This window comes from Clarias gariepinus, chromosome 12 (genome assembly GCF_024256425.1).
Source record: "Clarias gariepinus isolate MV-2021 ecotype Netherlands chromosome 12, CGAR_prim_01v2, whole genome shotgun sequence".
Classification (NCBI taxonomy): domain Eukaryota; kingdom Metazoa; phylum Chordata; class Actinopteri; order Siluriformes; family Clariidae; genus Clarias; species Clarias gariepinus.
Genome location: NC_071111.1, coordinates 32,322,026 through 32,344,120, shown reverse-complemented (window position 1 = coordinate 32,344,120; position 22,095 = coordinate 32,322,026). Strand labels below are relative to the sequence as shown.

The 22,095-nt window shown below is 41.8% G+C and overlaps 1 protein-coding gene across 4 annotated transcripts in view; it reads right to left on the bottom strand.

Moving 5' to 3' along the window:
- The window catches only part of cacna1c (calcium channel, voltage-dependent, L type, alpha 1C subunit), a 235,836-nt gene extending 215,836 nt beyond the window's left edge, over window positions 1–20,000 (bottom strand). For all 4 annotated transcript variants that reach the window (XM_053508748.1, XM_053508750.1, XM_053508747.1 and 1 more), the window contains exon 1: window positions 19,701–20,000. In XM_053508748.1, the coding sequence (XP_053364723.1) occupies window positions 19,701–19,728 (28 nt within the window). In that variant the 5' untranslated portion in view covers window positions 19,729–20,000. The remainder of the gene's footprint in view (window positions 1–19,700) is intronic.
- Between the last annotated feature and the right edge of the window lie 2,095 nt (window positions 20,001–22,095).

Genomic DNA, 22,095 nt, shown 5'->3' with positions numbered 1-22,095 from the left:
AGGGAGGTCAGGTCAGTGTGCAGAAAGCAAAACCTGCCAGAAAGACCTGCAAGAACAATCTTTGCAAAAAATTCACTAAATTAATAAATACCACCATTAAAAATGTTGGGGAATTACTTGTGTTGTTTAACTTTGTCATCTACTTTATATAGAGAGAGTATATATACTGTATATATTTAGCTACACCTCCTACAGATCTTAGTACATCTTTATAAACCTTTTTTTAATGATGATTGCCAGAATGTACTAAATGAGTTTTTTTAGATTCAAAGATGCAAACCCACAATGCAGTGCGGTCCCACAGACACCAAACAGAAGGTCGGGTGAAACCTCAGCAGTGACAGTGTAATAAGATCTACGTACTGTATAATGATTTGGGGTTACAATCCAGATGTAACCTGAGAATTTTTATTCAACTTCAAATCCACATTAAGGACAAGAACCAGCACGGAAAATTTGGCCTCAGCAACTGAGGAAACCTACAGCCAGTGGGAGCGTGATGTCTTGTTGCCATGGTGATTCCCTATACCGAGCAGTCCTATTTACATTTATAATCGAATGTGTTTGTATGTGACTGATAAAAATGTTAGATATTAGAAACCTGAGAAATAATTTTTGGTCATTATGATCTCACAATTAAATAATTCAGAGTTGTTGGACATTAGATAATGTTACTAAGATAAGTTTTACATTAATTGTATGGTTTTATATTTAATTCATTTGTTTATTTATTTTATTGTTGTTGATTATTAAATGATAAATATTTGACACATTGCATCTGAACTTAAGTGTTCTCTCTCACCATAACCGCTGGTGTAAAACAAACTGGTACAGCAACAGTTTCACTTGTCGTGCACACACACACACGCACACACACACCCTTCATTGGAACCGACTCACTTTTCGAATGAACAAAACGTTCTGAACATGTGTCTGGCAGGTGTTGCTTGTTGCCCAGGTACGTTCTGTTGGACCTTTTGCGTGAAGAATGAGGTGCCGTAGACATTTGCTCTTGGTTTAAGTCCTAAGTTTCACATCTTTGTTCTTAACTTTGGTTGTGACCTCAGAGTCCTGTCCTGTATTAGACTTTCAAGGTTAATGCAAATCCAAGTTCCAGTTCTGAATACAGCTGCAAGCCAAATATCTTCCTGTTAGTCGCCCATTAGTTCCAGAGGACCAAGCACCTGTGTGCAAGGACAGAATTTATATTTCATAGCAATTCTTTCCTGAGTTATGACCTTACTTACTGCTCTGTGACTTTGTGATTAAGTTTTCTTGGATGCTATGCATGAATTGTGATGGATTTCAGCAATTTGTAGAACAAAAAAATATGGCTGACTTCCTGTTTGATAGACCCACAAGTGACCTGCTGTAAGTACACTTGGGACCTTTTGTTAAGCAGTTCGAAAGTCATAAGCAATTTTATTAATATCACTTCTAGTAACCCTTTAGGGTGATTTTCGACAAATCTTCTTGGGGTAGGTCCTGGTCTCTGAATACATCACACTGTTCCAGAGATATGACCTCACTTCCTGTTCACCAGCGTCTCCATCAAATTCAAATTATGGGTGAAGTGTCCTGTGTCTGAACCAAAAACCAGATAAACACATTTGATTTGGTTTGGTCATAGACTGCAGTGACACACTTGTTCTGATGGTTGATTTAGAAAGAAACCAAAAGAGCTGTCGGGACACAACTCAACACGGCTGAACTTCATCCGCTTACCCTGACGTGCCATAAAGAATCAGAGCACAGTCTAATCCTGGGTCGTGTGGGCAGCGGAGACAGCTGTCGATCACTCTACCAGATTTTATGTAAAGTGTTAAAATTGTTCTATGAACTGCTGAAGATCTTCATATGGAAGCATCATAATAAATATAGCTGCAGTCAGCGAATAAGCGGCCAAGCACTTTCTGGTCTCCTAGCAACAGAAGAAGACCAGATGCCTTTGAGCCCATGAGCATTTGTTCCAAAGAAGATAAATTTAATAGCGATACATCGAGTCGTTGGTGAGATACTGCCTCACTAGCAGTGATCAGTAGCCTTGGCAAGATGCGAATGAGCACAGTTTTATTTGTGAACATGAGTTCATATTGCTAAAGGTGGCATTAAGACATTAAAACTGCACAGAGGTATGGCCTCACATCCTGTTTTTGACAACAAGGAATTAACAGAAACAAGAATAATGATGTGAAGTTAAGCAGTTAAGCCAAGAAAGCAAAGGATTTCATCATAAATAAACCTATCAAGATCTTTTTTCCTAAAACTAAAGCATCCTTGGCAGAACTTTAGCTCGAACTCTCCTTTCGTGAATTGAATGAATTGATGCAACCAATCCAGAGTGAGAGCCGGTAAGTAACTTAAACTCCACACCAGTAAGACTGACTGGTATAAGGTCTGGTATTAGCAGGTTCCTGATCAATATGTTTAGGTCTAAAATCGATACGATATCTGATGCCAAATGTCTTAGGATCAGTTTAAAAAATACAACATTTCTATATTAGGCAAGTAGGTTAAAGTTGGGTGGACAAGGCAAAATTGCTCAAAAGATGTTTATGCTTTCAGAACAAAGAAAATAGGATGTGAAGGACATTTTACTGTAGACATAATTGTACAATAATTATGCTTGTGTCTGCGAGCAGAAATGTGAAAAACACCCCAGTAGGCTAATGGCTCTGAGATGGTGACTGGGAGCAGGAGTTGGACTACTGCCTGCAAGGTCATGGGTTGAAATCCCAACACCAGCAAGCTGCCACTGTGTAATTTGATAATTGTAAGTGACTCTGGATGAGGGCTGCCAAACGTTTCCTTTCTTAGGCATTCAGACATCGGAATCTTTTCCTGAATAATTTTGTGTAAATCTGTACAACCAGCCATGAGTATAGTGGGCTCTGCCTCTTTAGCGTGACATGTGGGATCAGTGATGTTGTACGATTTGGAGACGTCACCGCTGACAAAAAGAAAGGAATCAGAGCTGGAGGTGGCAGAGCTGAAGATACTGTGATTTGCTTTGGGAGTGACAAGAATGGACAGGATTAGGAATGAGAATATTAGGGAGACACTGCAGATAGGACGTTTAAAAACAAAGAGAGACCAGATAAAGATGGTTTGTATGAGTGATGGAGGTGATGGAGGAGGGATGAGGGGTATATCAGGAGGAGAATGTTAGAGATGGAGTTGGCATGCAGGAAGGGGGAGTGGAAGGCCCAAGAGAAGGTTTGTGGATATGGAAAGGGAGGACATGCAGGTTGGAGTGACAAGGGAAGATGTGAAAGACAGAGTTGGATGGAGACAAATGGTTCACTGTGGTGACCCCTAATTGGAACAGCCGAAAGAAGGAGGAGAAGATGATTAAGCTTCACACTGTGTTTGTTAATGTGTTTCTAAGTTGACACGAGTAAGTTTCACATATTATTTACTATAGTAAAGCAAAAAGCTTCCAGCATCATGACAGATATTCGTGAGCGTAAACCTAACTGGTTCTTGAGATATGGACAATATGCACAGCTGTGTTGCTGATGTCACTGACTGGTGTGTCATCTGCTTGGTCACCTGCTTTCTTGGTGGTTATTGCGCAATGCTCTGACTGTTCTGCGTTTCTCAGCTCCACAATAACTTGTGTTTCTCCCATAAATAGCAATTTGGTCTTCATGCTGGTTTATCATGCTGGTTAATCGCTTAAACTACCAGTCTAACACGACACACTTGTCAGTCATGTGTCCCAATATTTATGATTATTTAGAAAATGGGTGGGTTCAAACAAAATATGCCTTGTTCCAAGTTGTTTAATACGTCTAGTGTTAAGCAATGAAAAATAAAAGTGTGAATTATCTCAAGTTTCGTTTCGGCCCTTAATGTCCATAGTGGATAAATAAAACAATAGAATTGGCCTCGCTGTTCCAGTACTTTAGGATGAGTGTGTAAGAATTGAAAGGCCAGCAGTGGATCACGACACATAAGCACAGCATTTGATTTGCGAATAGAATCAAAATCCTTTTTCTAAAATATGATTAAAAAAATTTCTATTAACCCCATGGTACATTTATCTTATTTAAAACAAGACTGCAATGCAATTTTATATTTCTCAAGTATTTAAAAAAGTCTATTGTTGAATATGTTATTATTGTCAAATATTACTCAATTCGATTCAGTTTAATTCTATAAAAGAAACTCCAGCAGGAACGTTAAAGCGTCTTGGGGACAACGCGTCTCAATCCGACAACTTTACAGATGCTGGGACGATGTAGATAGAATTACTTTGATCATTTGATGTTGAATCAACATTTCCTACATGATGTTAGGATAACTGCACTGACTATAATAATAATAATAATAATAGCATTTGTTTTTACCTCCCAACTGAAATGCATCCATTTTCTCTCCTTTTCTCCTGTAACTGAAGCGATAAGCCGCGCTCGACAGGAAGAGCGCTAAATGCTAACATCTGGTCCAGCAGGAAACCTGCTGCTAATGCTGGTAAATAGACATATTTTGATTTGTCAGACATGCAGTACGAAAAGAAAGCAAAACTCCTCTAAGTTCCATTTTACAGTAAAACCTTCATGTTTTTGTGAAAGTACAAGCTGAGGAATATAACCCTGTCCTCCCTCAGGCCGCCCCTCGGCGTTCAGTCGTAAAAACTCCTTTCAGCTTCTTTTAAATCCATCCAAACTGCTGTGTGTGTGTGTGTGTGTGTGTGTTATCTGACTGAGTAGCGTAAGCTGGACATCTGATTAGCCTTGAGTTCTCAGCATGTTTTAGGTAATTGTTGACAATCAGGCGCTCGAGCAGTTTACTAGCCCTGACCGTTTGAAGTTAAAACTCTAAATCAGATAAGAAACAGGGTGTAGACACACAGCCAGATCATGAGGCTGAACGCGTACACTACAGTGTGTGAAGCGGACCTCGGGGAGTTCCCCATGGCCACAGGTACTGTACACGCTGTCTAAACATCTGCATATCACCTGGATTATAAACCACAACAGGTTTACGAACAGGCAAATAAATCTCAAACCCCTCTGAGTAACGCAGGGATTATATTTGGTTTTTACAATCTGATGATGAATTGATTGTGTGTGCAGATTCTGACTGTGTGCAGGTGATCGTTCATGCTTGGCTTTGTTGTTAACTCTACTTCACATTATTTACCGTCTAATATACATAATTATTAGAATATGATAATTAAACAGACAGTGAGAAGAAGCGTTTATTTGCCGGACAGTCAGGCATTAGAATCCTCTATAGCACACACATCTGTATAAATGATTCACCCCACCACTGGATTGTCTGATCTGATCAGCTGAGGTGTGTGTTACTCTACAACAGCATTTCTGGGTTCTGCATCATTCTTGGTTTAGTTCTGTTTTGAGAGAGAACTAGTGAAAAGCACGGAGCACAGTGATGGACAATGAAGATAAGGACCGACTATGAAGTGAGGACGTTACACAACATAACATCATACACGGATCATAACATCAGTGCAGTAAAAACTCATGCTGTGGCCTTTATTAATAAGGTAACTACTCTAATCAGCGTGTTTCATTATCTCGTTACTGACATTAGCTTACTGTTTAGGATCGACTGTACATGAAATAAAGGGTTTAGTAAAGTATTTCCCTTCTGTAATACTCGTTACTACGTCCTCACTGTGTGGAACACACAGAGCATCACTCAGGTCGGTCCTCAAGTCAATACACACACAGTCACCTACTCTATCTGGAATCTCATCTCATCTAATCTAGATTAAAATCTTTTTAAATTAAATGTTTCATTAACATTTTTGTTTTTTTTATTATTTTAAAATAATATTAACTATTATTTAATTGTATTTATTTTTTTATACCATTTATCCTGTACAGTGTCACAGAGGGCTGGAGCTGGAGCTCAGGGCACGGGGTGGGGTACACCCAGGATGGAGTGCCAATCCAATGCAGGGCACACACACACACACACACACACACACACCGACAGGAGATGGAGTCTGAACTCTGTACGCTAGGCGCTTTAGCTAAATGTGAAACTTTAAAGTACAGCCCACAACTACGACTTGAGGAACGCTTGGGGAAATTATCGAAAAAAAAAAAATAAAAAAAACATGTACAGTCATTCCACATACAATATATATATATATAGTTATTTTTGATTATTTCCCATTGTTCAGAGAAATGATTCTCATAAACATGATAAATAAAGTGAATCTGATGTCATATGATTAGATGGATGATGCTGTCGTCTGTATCCGACGTCACAGTGTCTTAATACGGGAAAGATGTTGTTATGAAACTTCGCTGGAATGTTTGCTCTCTCACACACACACACACACACACACACACACACACACACACACACACATTTACAGGACACAGGAGTAGACAAACTGCAATCATGTGACTGAATTGTTTACTCACTGGCTCCCAGTGTTCCCAGTTCACTTACTGGTTTTAGTTTGATGATGAAAACAAGTCTACAGGTCTGAGGGATATTGATGGTTTGGTGAGGCGGGGTTGATTACAATAACAGACGTCGACAGTCATGAGTCTAGTGTTAGAGTGTGTGTATCTGTTCTCTCTCTCTCACACACACACACACACACACACACACACACACATAGCAGCCAGTGTTTATGTCACTATGACATATATGACTCCAGTTGCAGTCAAAACGTTACTGCACACACATACACACGCACACACACACACACACACACACACACACACACACACACACATTATGAATATGGACCTCATGGCAGTATTGAGCAATTTATATTTCTGAACTGGTCTTTTTCTGGAGCAGAATGTTATACACTCAAAACCACATCATTACCAACAGAAATCCACAAGAATTTGGAGCACAAGTTTTCTGAGAACCAGCACAGGGTCAGAAATACACACACAAACACACACACACACACACACACACACACCTAATATCAGCCTAAACCTCTCAGGCTTCACCTTAAGTGTACGCCAAGCGTCTGTCCAAACTCCCCCTCGGTACTGGACCGCTCCTACACGGACCCATGACTTTAAAGCTTGGTCCACAATGCAGTTGAGGCTCTAACAGTTTAACCTTCATCCATTTCGTTGTATGGTTGGGTAAAGATCTAACTCTAACTCAGTGTATTATTCTGATCTGATTCTCCGCTAAGCGCTGAACAGACACCATTATAATGATCGTGTGTTATTTATACAGGAATGAGACGTGACCAGTAAGTAGTATTTCCTCTCTGATTGACGGAGCCGAGCTGCCAGGCTGTAATTAACTGTCAATGACTTGATGGCAGTCCACAGCTTCTTTCCTCACACAGAAGATGCAGTGGATGCTCAAGCTGGAACTGGTTCACTGACATGTTGTTCTACCTGCCCTCTAGGATCCTCCTGTACTGTACCTTACCGTATCTTACCGTACCGTACCGTACCGTACTGTACTGCGTGTTCCCTCCCAGGAGCAGTTTGTGAAATGCGCTGTGACCCTGATAATTGCCGCTTGTATACTTGCTATATTTAGAGGAAGAGTCAGTCCTAGCCGAGCGCAGCTCCGTCGACTTGACTGGCTTCAACTCATAAATAATTAGCATCGAGATTCTGACGCAGATGAATAAACGTGTTCTGTGCTTTTGTGGTGCTGAAACATTTAAGTATTTTTCTTTAAGAAAGCAACTTGTCCAGATACGCTGATGTTCAGGGCAGTGTGTGATCTGTGGTGATCTGCAACTGGATTTCTTGCCATGATTTGTTATATATTTATTGTAGATATCACGGATTGTTAATCCATGGGCTTCACCCAGCAGGACTTGGCAACCGCTAGATCTTTGTGTAAAGAGTGTTTGGAGACACACAGCACTGTTTCAGCCTGAATCAGGTGATAGAGGGAACCTCATTTAACCCCAGACATCACGCTCACCCATCATTAAGACTCGCATAAATTTCACGTGTCACACCCAGGCCTGATCACTACCAGACTCTCCCACTGAAATCACTTAACCAGAACCTGTCTGACAAATGAAACGCACTAAAAGATCTCAAAAAGCAAAACAATCCGACGAAATTGAGAACAGATGAGAAACAGGCAGCTATACGGACTCTCCATCACAACACCACACACGACCCAACACTCTGCTTTCTTACACAATAACAATCTCACTACTCATCACATTACACATTACATATTTATACACATTCGCACATTTTGCACATCCTGGAACTTTGAACTTTGCACGTTATTCTGCACATTGTCTCGCTCATAACTGGAGAAGTTTCTCAATTTCATATCCAAATGCCATTACAATTCAATTCTACTTGATCTTATTATTTGTAGATATTGTAAATTCTGGCAGCTAAAGGTTTTCTATCGTTTTTTATTATTTCATATTTTATATTATGTATATAAGCTCTATTTTAAATTTTAGGTCATTAGCAGTTGTATAATCATTTTACTTCATATCATACTGTGTAAAAAGAACATCACACCAACAGTGAGACATGGTGGTGGTAGTGTGATGGTCAGGGGCTCTGGGGTTCGGCAGCTTCAGGACCTGGACGACTTGCCGTAATTGATGGAACCATGAATTCTGCGCTCTACCAGAGAATCCTTAAGGAGAATGTCCAGCCATCGGTTTGTGATCCAGTGACACGCCAGCGAGTCCACCTCTGAATGGCTCAAAAACCAAATAAAGGTTTTGGAGAGGCCTAGTCAAAGCCCGAATTTAAATTCATGTGAGATCCCTAAACAGGCCGATCGAGCTCAAAAACCCTCCGGTGTGGCTAAATTAAAACAATCCTAAAAAAGAACGGGCCAAAATTCCTCCACAGCGATGTGTAAGACTCACTGCCGGTTATCACAAACGCTCGATTGTAGCCGTGGTTGTGTTGTTGGGTGGCAACACAACAGGTGTTAGGTTTAAGGGGGCAATTACTTTCACCAAGAGCCAGGTAGGTTTGGACAGCTTTTTTCTTCTTAATAAATGAACTCATCATCTAAAAACTGCATTTTGAATTTACTCTGGTTATATTTGTGTGATATTGTGTGATTGTGTGATAACTGTCCTCTCTCCAGGTTCCACGTACTGTATAATGTCTTCTGATGGCAGACAAACTGCCAAAAAAAAATGTGGACCAGCATTAACTTGTTTCCCACAAAGTGACCGAACACTGAAGAAGAACAGTGTGTACTTTTTCCTACGCCTGAACCTTTAGCAGTACTGTCCTGCCTGTTAGTGAGGCTTTTGACTCAGAGATGGGGTGGAAATGTCCTGAACACAGGCCAGCGTCCCCGTCTGACGTCAACATCACAGGAAAAACCTGACACTTGTGGGATTCTGATCTTCTGGCATGGTCTAGAGCAGGGCTACTGAATTCAAACTTAAAAACGTCAGGTCAATAAAATCTTCTTTAAGCCGAGGTCTGAATTTCATGTTTGTGTTTGGGTTCAGTTCTCTCTACATGCACTCGCTGTAAATCCATCAAAAAATAGGCTATTTAGAATTTCCATAGCATTTCAATAATATTTATTATCATTTTTTTCGTGGACAGTTTGATCTTTGATGGTCGTGTCCATTTCCCTGTAAGGCAATGTACAGTAATAACAAACAACAATCTTCAATCAGTCTTTAGTGCGTCTCCATCAGCACGCTCCTGGGCTGTAAATAAATGTGAACGCACTCTGGTTGCTCTCATTCAGGTATTGTACACGCCCTGACCTCAGACTGCTGCAGATGTGTTTGCTCTAATGGGCCGTGTTTTATCTCCTAGTGGCGCTTCACATTACTGCTTTTTATTACCACCATGGTTTCGGAACATTTGAGACCAACTGGTTTTAAACTTCCAGCAGGAAAAGTAAACATACACTGATCTGTTTGTTCATCTTTAAAAAGTGCAGTTTTCAGAGTCCACGTTACTGTCCCTGGTGTAAGCCATGCTGTGTCGCGCTTTCTTTTCTATTACGATCTCACAGAAAAAAACAGCAGAAATCACAGAGAAAAAAAGTCAATACTTGTGGCTATAGAAAGGCACCGGAACACTCAGTACACCACCGCACACGGGGCCCGGCAGACAAAGAGCCCAAAGCGCCCGACCCGACCCGACCAGAAACGGGTCATCACAACGTACCCACCTCCGGTCTCTGATTGGCTGGTATTGGTATTGGAATCCTACTGGCAGAGTAAGATGTTGTTGTAAGATGCATTAAAAACATGAAAATCATGTCACAGAATCATGAGGTCTGAGATAAAGCTCCAGCTAAGTGATGGAATGGCGTAAGTATGGGGAGAAAAATTGGTATTGGCAGTGTAAGAAGTGCTGGCAGAATTCACTTCACAGAATCTGATAAAGAATGTGATCATGCGCCGTGTCGTTGCCAAGTTCATCCCCTGGCTGCTGACCCAGGATCAGAAGGAACATGACCTTCTACCTGGACCATAGTCAAGTCCAAGTCTGCCAAGAACCCCGTCAACGTGGAGTGGATGACCGGGGCCTTTCATGTCGAAGACTATTACGGGTACGACCCTGAGACGAAGCAACGGTCCTCACAGTGGAAGCGCCAATCATCTCCACAGCCGAAAACGTTGAGGCAGGTCCACAGCTCGGTCACATGCTCATCATCTTTTTCCACATTCAAGGCATTGTGTATGGAGAATTTGTCCCCAGGGCCCAGACCGTCAATAGCACCTTCTACTGCCAGGTTTTAATCAGAGGTAGGATGTATGGCGAGAAAACAGAGCTTGTGAAAATCTCCAAACTGTTTGGTACCACCTTGATGTGTGTGTGTGTGTGTGTATAGATATATATAGGAAAGCTAACTTCCTGTTTGGCTAACGTACATACTGTATCAATATCCCTCATTGCGCAGCTGCATTTTGAAATCTAGTTTCAATAATTCATCATTATGATAACCGTTTCCAATCGTCTGTAAGAAGAGGAGAGAGAGCTAAACTCTAGTGATTTCAGCTACTGCTCCGTGTTCATCTCGCTATTTTTGTCTGTAGATTTTTAACTAATTTGTCAAACAACATGTTCTAAGTCTGTGTGTGTGTGTATGTGTGTGTGTGTGTGTGTGTATAAGAACCAGCCATGTGCTAGGAATTTGGGATTTATCAGAAACCTACACGCCCACACACAAGCTGTACACGAAGAAGATTAATAAATCCTACACATTCTAAATTCTCCTACTTGTGCAAAGCCTTGCTTATTTACATAAAGACACGCCCCCAAATCTCCATTTATTTATTTATTTATTTATTTATTTTATGGCTGTGTATTTTGGCTTCTGTTCCAGCAGGAATATTTAAAAATCCTCCAATGAAAGCATCTGAAAATATCCCGTAAAGTATCACCCAGATCGATCCTTAGACGGTTTATGTTAAGTTTTAGTTTTTGATATGATTTTACTTCCCTTTATACACAGAATTACTGACTATTACCCTGACATATAATGAGTAGCGGTACAGGGCACCTGGGCTCCTCGTGATCAGCTTTCCCTGTGAGTGCACTTTAAATACCAGTGGGGGGCGCTGTATATGCAGGGTGTGCTCGTCTCCCAGCCTGATGACCAAGCTCACACACCAGTTACAGTTATTGCGTAATCTGATAAACTAATCTAATAAACATTAATGAGAACACAAACAAAATACAGTAGGAACATGAGACGTAGCATTACTGAAGGGAACTGCAGAGCTTACTGGACTTATGTAAATTTGTACTTTTAACTCAGGTGAGTATTCTGTATTTTAAATTTACAGAAGTAAAATTTTAATTATTTTCACATAAAAACGTACTGTTCTCATCACCGTCTAAAACCGACTCCACCTCTGATCCCAAACACCTGGTACTTTGTTGGATGTGGAAAAGTGTCCTCTAATAAAAGTACTGAAGTGAAGTACAAATATGTGAAATATGTATGTACTTAAGTATAGTAACATAGTACATGTACTGCGGTATCTCCCACTTCTGGAAATAAGGGACAAAAGCTTAACGAAAAAACACAGTGGTACGTTACTAATTAGTTACATATAAAACAAGTATGATGCTGTGTTCTGATTGGCTAGTCGTTTCGCGAGAAGTGCAACGCACAGGGGGTTCAGCCATCTTAAGCACGATTCCAAACCATAGGGAGCGAAACTGCTGAGTTCAAAGGGAACAGTGTAGGGAACAAGTGAATAAGGGTTTTTCACTTCGTCAGAAGATTACCCATCAGTCCATGCGCCTGGGTGGAGCGCAAAAAGACACAGGGCTCACACAACACAATGCGTTAACTTCATACACCATTTATTATTATCAAGAACCTGGTGCATTATTATGACATATTATTATTATTATTATTGTAAATAATCTCAGTATATTTTAAACAATAATTTGTTAACATTACACGGGCTGATAGTTTCTTTAGGAAGCACATGTGAATCATGTAAATTAGGTATCTAAGTTATCTATATTCCAGCAGTATCTGTTTTCTAATGCACAAGTTTTGTCTTGATGTACAGTCAGTAGCAGCAACAGATATCCAAGGTGCTTACGTTACCATGGTAACGCACAGTGGAAATGATGTCTGTGCTGGTGACGTGGCTGGGTGTTCCAAATAGAGGGATTTTGTCCTGGGTTTTGTACTTCAGAGTGCACTCTGAAGTACACTGTGAAACGGGAAGCAGCCTGAGCAACATGTGGACCTGAATAGGTCATGTGATGTGCCAGGGCTGATGGGTAATGTAGTTCTTGTCTGCCATTTTGTAACACTGCACACCTGAACAGGAAAACACCCAGGCGATCAGAACAAACCTTACATCTAATTAAAGGTTTAAATAAAGGATTAATTATAATAATAATAGTGAATAAGGCCTGATTACTCTCACTATCAGAACCTGGCTAGATTAATCACAGGGATGATGATGATGATGATGATGACTTTAGACTGGATTCAATAACACATAAAAAGAAACAGCTCATTAGGAATCTGCAATGAGAGGAAATCTATACAGATACACACTATGCCATTTACTTTTACTTTCTGTCCGAACGTGCCCGCGGTACACCCTGCTGCAGGTACGAACACAAACCTAACCTTTCCCCTCGCCATGTTATCACAGCCACCCTGCATTATTCCAGCTGACTTCTGGTTAGAAGATGTTCTATGACATCCTCGTGCAGAAGAATAATGTTGTCTCTGTAACACTGGCACAGATGGTCCTGAGCGTTAATGAGATAATATTCATATCTGAACAGATAACGAGTACAGAAGTCCTGCATCATTCTCAGTGATATGAGTCAGGGAGAGCAGAAGGCTTGTACACACACCCTCATAAAGCTGGCTTAAACACTGCTGGAGAAGCTCTCCGCCCTCAAGCCCGGGTACTTGCCACAGAGGCCCAGCAAGCACGAGTCTCCACCTGTCCAGAAATGCTTTTTACACTGCATTAGAGCTAGCGGGGTGCCTTCAGGAACACGTGTCTGCTGTTCCACTATCCCTCCAAAGCTGGCGCAGCAGAGGATACACCACACAGCATGCAGCATGCCGATGTCACAGCTACCCAAACCAAGGTGTGATCTCTCCTCCAGAACACAATCGGCAAAAAAAATGCCAAGGCCTTTTATCTAAGAATGTGTTTGGGTTTGATAACAGCAGAGCGGTGACTGCTGGACATCCAGTATCACTTACAGCTTCACTGAAGCACTGACTCCGCCTTAAGGTGAAAATAGAGAAAATACACAGGCCAGGACATTCACTCACTTACTCATCTTCTATACCGCTTTATCCTGTATTTAGGGTTACGGGGGGCCTGAAGCCTATCCCAGGAGGCTTAGGGCACGAGGCGGGGTCCACCCTGGACAGGGTGACAATCCATCGCAGGCAAACACACACACATACACTCACTTACACACTACGGGCAATTTGGAAACACCGTTTAGCCTAATCTGCGTGTCTTTGGACTGTGAGAGGAAACCAGAATAACCAAAGGAAACCCCCCCAGCACAGGGAGAACATGCAAACTCCATGTACAGAGAGACGGGAATTGAGACAGGCTAGGTCATAAAAAAAAAATAAGAAACAGAAACACCAGGAGGTACTAATGTGTGACCATGGACCAAAAGAGGCAGCTAGTCATAAAATGATTAAAATCCAATGGTTTGTCACACGAACCTTATAGCTTAGTAAAATGCTTTGGGGTTCTTTTTGCTTCCGCATATCCCAGTCAGGATGCTGCACAGGATGAGCCAGAATACAGCGCTCCCTGGAGGATTCAGGGTAAAGGGTCTTGCTAAAAAGGCTTAACAGTGTTAGCCTGGCGGGGCTGGGGCTCAAAACCCCAAACCTTCCAATCAGTAACCCAGAGCCTTACCTGTCTGAGCCAGCACTGCCCCCCGGTTACCCACGTGATGGTTACAGTACATGCACAACCTTTCTGTTTGTGTGTTTGTAACATGCCTTTCCCCGATGGTGCTGAACTCCCTGCAGTGGTCCAACTTGACATTTAGAGACGTGCGTGATCCAGGACATGAGGGTGTAACAGCGAGCATTTGGGCCAGTTATTAGGAATCAGGAGCCGCTCATATGAATAGTCTTGAGGGTCTAAGTGTTCCCCTCTTTAAGTGACCTGAGCAGAACATTTTATTTTTGTTTAATGGAGGACTTACAGGATGTGTGTGTGTGTGGAGTTTGCATCTTCTCCTGTGGGTACTCCCATTTCCTCCACCAGGCAAAAGACATGTAGGAAAGGATACTGTAACTAGTGTGTTCAAATTGCCCATAGAGTGAGAGTGTGTGTGTGTGTGCATGTGCCCTGCAATGGACCGGAACCCCAACCAGGATGTTACCCACCTGGCCACCAAAGAGAGTAAAACAAGAAGACTTTAGAACAAACTGTCCTGTCTCATATTGAACCTGTTGAAGTCGATGGGGACTGTAGTGTTTATATATATATATATATATATATATATATATATATATATATATATATATATATATATATATACTGTAATAATAATATATAAATAATATATATATATTTCTTTTATCGCCTGGTACCAGTTGTACATCTTCACTAACAGTGTCTAGGCTTTTCTCAGTTTGTTCTTGTGTTGTGTTTGTGTATATGTGTGTGTATGTCTCTTGGGGGTCTGGGGTTTCATTTGTTAAATTGGAGTTATGCATCATGGGAGGATAGTGTGAAAAACACTGTTGTCTTTATATAACTATGCAGTAGACCTGTACACCCGCTCACTCATGTGGTGCTACAGCACACTACACAACCCCATCCAGATACACATCGGGACATTTCCACAGGATGGAGTGTACATGATGGCTGAGACTGACCGTTACTTACGGTGGTTACGAGCTGCACTGAAAACTTCAGAAGACCTTCTCAAAACGCATCTCAGAAGACCTTGAGCTGGATCAGGAAAAGCAGCTGAAGTCTGCACTAAATCCGAGGCTCCAGTGGACACGGACTCGCAGAGACACCTCATCACCTGAGCTAATGGATCTTGATTTGTCATCGAGGTACAGATGGTAGGGTCAGAATTTGGCATCGCCAGCATGACTCTGTGGAGCCTGCCTGTGTCGTGTCATCGGTTCAGGCTTCTGCTGGTGTAATGGTGTGGTGAATGTTTCCCTGGCTCATGCCAGATCCCTTAATACCATTCTGAATGCCAGGCGCCAGCATTTACCTAGGAATATGTTTACAGGCACGGTGTCTTGGCAATGGGGTGATGGAGGCTTTGGTTATTTGTTTCCTGCACAAGACTTTTGGATGGTCAATTCCTGGAGTGCACTACAGAGTCGTGCTGATTTCGAGAGACCACGCCCATTATTTAGTGAGAAAGTGGGTGAGGAGTGTAGAGTCATGTTTATACCGAAAGAAGTAACTTTGAATATCAAATTCAAACTTTATTGCAGTGAGCCAAAGCCTGAGGTTAGCATTAGCTCCAAGATAGCAAGTTAGCTTAGAGAGGTGAAAACACTACATTCATTAGTTATACACAGACTGTAGAGTACAGCGGTCACACCCTTCACTGCTCGCTACTGATGAGAGGGAAGTAATCAGAGTGGCTTCGTATCAAGACTGAACACACACGCAGCTGAAGTCTACAACAACAAAAAAGGAAGTTATTTCGTATTACTGTGTATTTACATTACTTAAAATTGTCCTGTGGTGTTGGCATCGCCAGGGTCTCATTGGCATGGTGGTGTGCCATGTCTGAGCTCCAATTTTAATTTAAGTTAAATGTATTTGTACAACAATTTTATCACGAAGCAGATTAACAGGAATATAAATTATGAATTCATTATAAAACTGTCTGTATAAAACTCACTGTCTGGATCTAAATCTGCAGGAGCACCTCCGGGATGTTCGAGCAGCAGATCCGCAGAACAGATGTCAAGCTAATGTGGCGTTCCTAACAACGTTCCTAACTTCAATTTTCTGTATGTTTGTCTTTCACATGCATGATGGTGTCAGAAACAAAACTGCACGCAGACATCTTACCATATGATCCTTGCATTCACTATATGTTCAAAAGTATATGGACACCTGACCCTTACCCACGTACTGCTGTGCACATGTACACACACACACACACACACACACACACACACACACACACACACACACACACACTTGTATGGAGCGTACTTGAATGATGTAGCATTAATAAATACACCCTGGTTTAAACACACATACATGAACAATAACAGTGTAACTCTGATCTAACTGATTTCAGAGGTGTTGAATTACACACTGAGTGTGTGTGTGTGTGTGTGTGTGTGTGTGTGTGTGTGTGTGTGTGTGTGTGAGAGAGAGAGAGATAGAGAGACCGTGTCAGTTATAGACTCATCTGTTGACTGCACTACTTATATCCTGTGGTGGACCATGAATGGGGTGCACACACACACACACACACACACACACACACACACCTACACCACTGGTCATTTGGAAACATTAATCAGCTACATTCAATCAGGATTGTGGGAGGAAACCGGAGCACACAGAGGAAACCCAGCATGCACAGAGAGAACATGCAACCTCCACACACACACACACACACACACACACACACACACACACAGAGTGGAGGCGAGATCGAAACCAGCCACCCCTCGATCGGCCTGTTTACACCCCGAGCCTCGGTGCTGCCTACAGACTGCGTCACATGACAAGCAGATATTTTGAAAATGTTTACTTTTTTTCCCACAAGACAACATTCTTTCGATCCAGTCACCTCCCAGTACAACATTTCGCATCAGTGATGTAATTTTGTCGTGGAGTGAAAAGCAGCATTTCTGGCCTCCGGGTCGATGCCCAATCACAGTCCAGCGTGTTGGAACTTTATTTGAAAAACAATCACCGGGCGACTCGGCTAACCCGGTTATTTACGACTGAAAACGACAAACCTTAGCAAGCGCGCGAGTGTGAGATCAGAGTGTGTGAGAACAGAGTGTGTGAGACAGAGAGCCGAAGAGCTTGGTCATGCCAGCGGTGTGTGTTTATACCGTACTCGGTTTGTTTTTAATTCCTGCAGTGTGTACACTCGGTGTGTATCTGCACAGCTGTGTCGGTGTGTGTGTGTGTGTGTGTGTGTGTGTGCTGTCAGTGTGAGTGTACACACCCGAGCAATGTAAAACACAACACTACAGTTTATTACCATGAGCTCGGACGACACGGGTCCCGTTCGTCCTGCTGAAACACAGTGTGTGTGTGTGTGTGTGTGTGTGGACCATAAACACCCCCTGACCCATCCTTGGGCCGCGGCTGGTGTTAGCTCTGTGTAACGAGTGATACAGAATGTTCATTGCCGCGCGGTTGTGAAGTTGTGATGTAGTCACGGCTCTGTGTTAGCGACGGCTCGGCACTGGGTTATGACTCACGTCCCTGCCGCTAGTAACATCATTCACTACACAATCTACTGACATACAGTAAATATGATGGACGCACGTTTATAAGGCTTGACTATTATAAGTCCTTATGGTTTTAAAATGATTATTCTGCATTGTTTACTGCCAATAAAGATCTTTTTTGTTTGTCTTTTTACATAATCACAGGTTTGTTCATTTTAAATGTTCCAGTACAGTGTTTCATGGAGAAATTCCACATTCTACAGAAAAAAAAAGAAAAAAGATTTTAACTCTAATTCATGTTCCACTTTAAGGCAATTTATTTGACGCAGGATTATAAATAACTGTAATGTAAGAATTACATTTGGAACTAAAGCTGTTTTTTTTCCCGAGACGGTTGGGGACAGCGTGCGCTTACATCACCAGGTTTAATATCAGGAAGATTTTCATCAGGAAGTCATCTTGTCTTATGTGCAGGTTCTAATTCTAAGATTAAAACTAAATAATCTGATAATGAAATTAAATCCAAATCATTTATTTAAAAAAGTCTCATATTTGATATACTGTAGTGCAATCTTATAATAATAAATATTAGATATACCAGATATATTCTGATATAAAATATCGGTGTTGCTGATTTTCTATGCAAAAAAATAAAAAATGCTGCTGTTAAGCTGCAGATTGCTTAGAGAATTATTTATTGTGTTTAATTTAAAAAATATATTTTATGCATTTTTTTTTTTTTTTTTTTTTGCATTAGAGCTGTATTATCTGCACCATAGGTCTGAAATCTTAAAATAAAATAAAACAATATGTTCACTTGATAAAAAGGGGAAAGACATATTGTTAAAGTGAATTGTTAAAAAGAATGCCTAAATAAATATTTCCACCAAGCTAAATAAATAAAGAAAGAAATTAATTAATACATAAATAAATAAATACATAAATTGGTTAATTAAATAATCTTTTTCATGGAATTTTCTGTCTTAGACCTCTTCTATCTACACCACCAGTGTGTGTGCGTGTGTGTGTGCAGGGCAGGTAACAGTTCAGCACTGACCTCAATCCCAGCTCCACAGCTCCATCCCTGAGCTCACAGCACACTCTCACAGATTCCACAGGTCCATCAGCTCGGGTAGTAACCTGACCTAAATACTACTGCCTCTGTGATCAGGCTGTGATCTCTCTCTCACTCTCACTTACTCTCTCACTCTCTCACTCTCTCTCTCACTCTCTCACTCTCACACTCTCTCACTCTCTCACTCTCTCTCACTCTCTCTCACTCTCTCTCACACTCTCTCACACTCTCACTCTCTCACTCACTCTCTCACACTCTCTCTCACTCTCACACTCTCTCTCACTCTCTCACACTCTCACTCACTCTCTCACTCTCTCACTCTCTCTCTCTCACTCTCTCACACTCTCTCTCTCTCACTCTCTCACACTCTCTCTAACTCTCTCACTCTCACACTCTCACTCTATCTCTCACTCTCTCTCACTCTCACTCTCACTCTCTCACTCTGTCTCACTCTCTCTCTCTCTCTCACTCTCTCTCTCTCACTCTCTCAGTCTCTCTCACTCTCACTCTCACTCGCTCACTCTCTCTCTCACTCTCTCACACTCTCTCTAACTCTCTCACTCTCACACTCTCACCCTCTCACTCTCTCTATCTCTCTCACCCCCCCCCCCCTTCTCTTCTCTTCTCTCTTTCTCTGTCGCAGTTCTGGAGAGATGTACAGTGATGGCTCTATAATTAGCGCGCGCCGCATATGAGCCCCTAATATGGAGCTGAGACAGAACCCTGTCCCCTCCCTGACACACACACACACACACTCACACACAGACACAGAGTGTGTATAGGGGATAAAGAGCGTTACCTTGGTGGTTCTCCTCAGGTGTTTGCATGTTTCCTCTCACTGCACACACACACAGCGCGGCTCGCGCGTCGGCCAGATCAAAGGAGCTTTAAAGGCTGAGAGATCAAACGCGGGGCGGCAGAGAAACACAAACATCCCCGGATCGGAGAGACAATGGAGGCGACTGAAGCAGGAGGACGGAGCTGGAGCCGGAGCCCTGTGTGGGTGTGGAGGGGATATTACCTTATCCCCATGCTCAGGTTAAAACGCGGGAATAAACACTCCAGTGAGCGCAGGCAGAGCATCCTCACAACATCCGGGCCCTGGAGCAGAGACAGCGCGGCACACTGGCCCGGGGATCAGCGCGATATCCTCCTGTCCCTCTCTAATGTCTGCACACCTGGCCGCCGCGTACAATATAATATAATAAACTATATAAAGACTCTAAAATATAATCAATTATAACAATATAAAGATATAATATAGAACAGCGACCGCCAAAGAACGGGTTAAAAAAATAAATAAAAACCCTAATGCATCGTGATCCAGGCCGGAGATGAGACGCGGAACGGGCTTTTATTAATAATAATAATAATAATAATAATAATGATGATGATGAGGATAAACCCGGTGCGCTGCGATCGAGTCCCACCGGCGCAGACACCGAGCACGCGCGCAAAGGATCAGTGCGATCAAAGCAACAACAAGAAGAAAAAAAGAATCAGGATCTGAGGTTCGTCCTTGCGTTCTGTTCCGAGGAAGAGAGGATGATGAAGAAGAGAGGATGATGAAGAAGAGGAAGAGGAAGAAGAGCGGACTGCAGCCGCCTCTGGCCCTGTCGCCTGCCTGCCTCAGAGCACTGATGCCTGTCTGAGCCCGAGCTCCCTCCTCCTCACACACACACACACACACACACTCCTCCTCTGCAGACTGCTCTGACTGCTTCCAGATGTTGCTCTGCTGCACAGCTCAGTAAATACTCCAGGATTTTCCAGACATGCCACCTCGAGGGGGGTGGGGGGGGATAATAAAATAAAATAAAATAAATATATATATATATATACATATATAATAATTATTATTATTATTATAGATTCATGATTTTTGTTTGTTTGTTTGTTTGCTTGTTTTTTTGCTTTTTTTGGTGAGACCACTAGTCCTCTCTTATGTTTAAGCAGATGAACTGGTTGCTGAGGCAGCAGGGGCCCCGGCCTGGTCATGGGAAAGTGGAAGAAAGGATAATAATAGACGAAGGGAGGATCTGCCAAAAGTCCAGAATAAAGAAAAAAAGCGTTTGAGTGAATAAAATTAAATACTTCTTTTTTTTTTTTTTAAACAGCAACATTTTTGTATGGTTTTGATCTTTAAACATTCCTTGGTTTGATTTGTCAATTCAAGTCAAGTAGGTTTTTACTGTCATTTCACCCACATACAGTTCAGTACACAGTGAACCGAAACAACATTCCTCCACGACCAAAGTGCTCCGAACTGTAACATCTGTACAAAAAGGCAAAAAAGACAATATAAAGTGCAAACAAGAGCAACAACAAGACACAATTTAATACCTCATACACTTTCACACTCTATACTGGGAACACTGGGTGTGAGGTCGAGGGCTGATGTTCAACAGGACACCAGTTGATCACATGGCACCACGCATGTACATTTACACACACACACACACACACACACACACACACACACACACACACACTCTGTCTACTGACATGTCTTTAAGAGGTGGTATGAAACCAGAGAAACTGGAGGAAACCTAGGGTTAGGGAAGCCTACACTGACAGACAGGAAACATGAACAAAGACAGCCCTGGTGTAGTGAGGCACTGAAATGCTTTTATATTATACTGCATTACATTACATTATATCTCCAGTATTCTCCCCAAAGGAATACTTCTACTTTTTATGTATTCCAACAGTATGTTGTTCTTTTGATGTCCTTAAATTACGATCAAAATCTATAGGTATTACCCACCTTTTTTTATCAATCAAACCAGGACTAATTAAATTTTTCTTATAAAACGCTTAAAAAATAATACATGGTAAAAGACTGTCCAGTTGTCCGTCTGTCGCCAACTTTGGGAGGTCTTGCTGCTAAAACACAGATCAGTCCTGCTGTCAAACATACCAAGGAACTGCCTGTACAGCATTAAAATGACATTGTTAGGAGAGGAAAAGATGTAAAATGATATTAAAACATCAGCAAAGCTTTGAACCTTCCCAGGAGCACTGTGGAATTCATTATCTCTAACACGGAAGGGGAACTGTCAAAGAACTGGCCAGATATAACGCTGGAGCAGTTATAGAGCTCACTGACTGAAATACGAGAACCTGTGCATATCCCAGCTATATCTCTGGCTCTTCACAGATCCAGTCTGGATGGCAGTGAAGCTAAAGGTAAG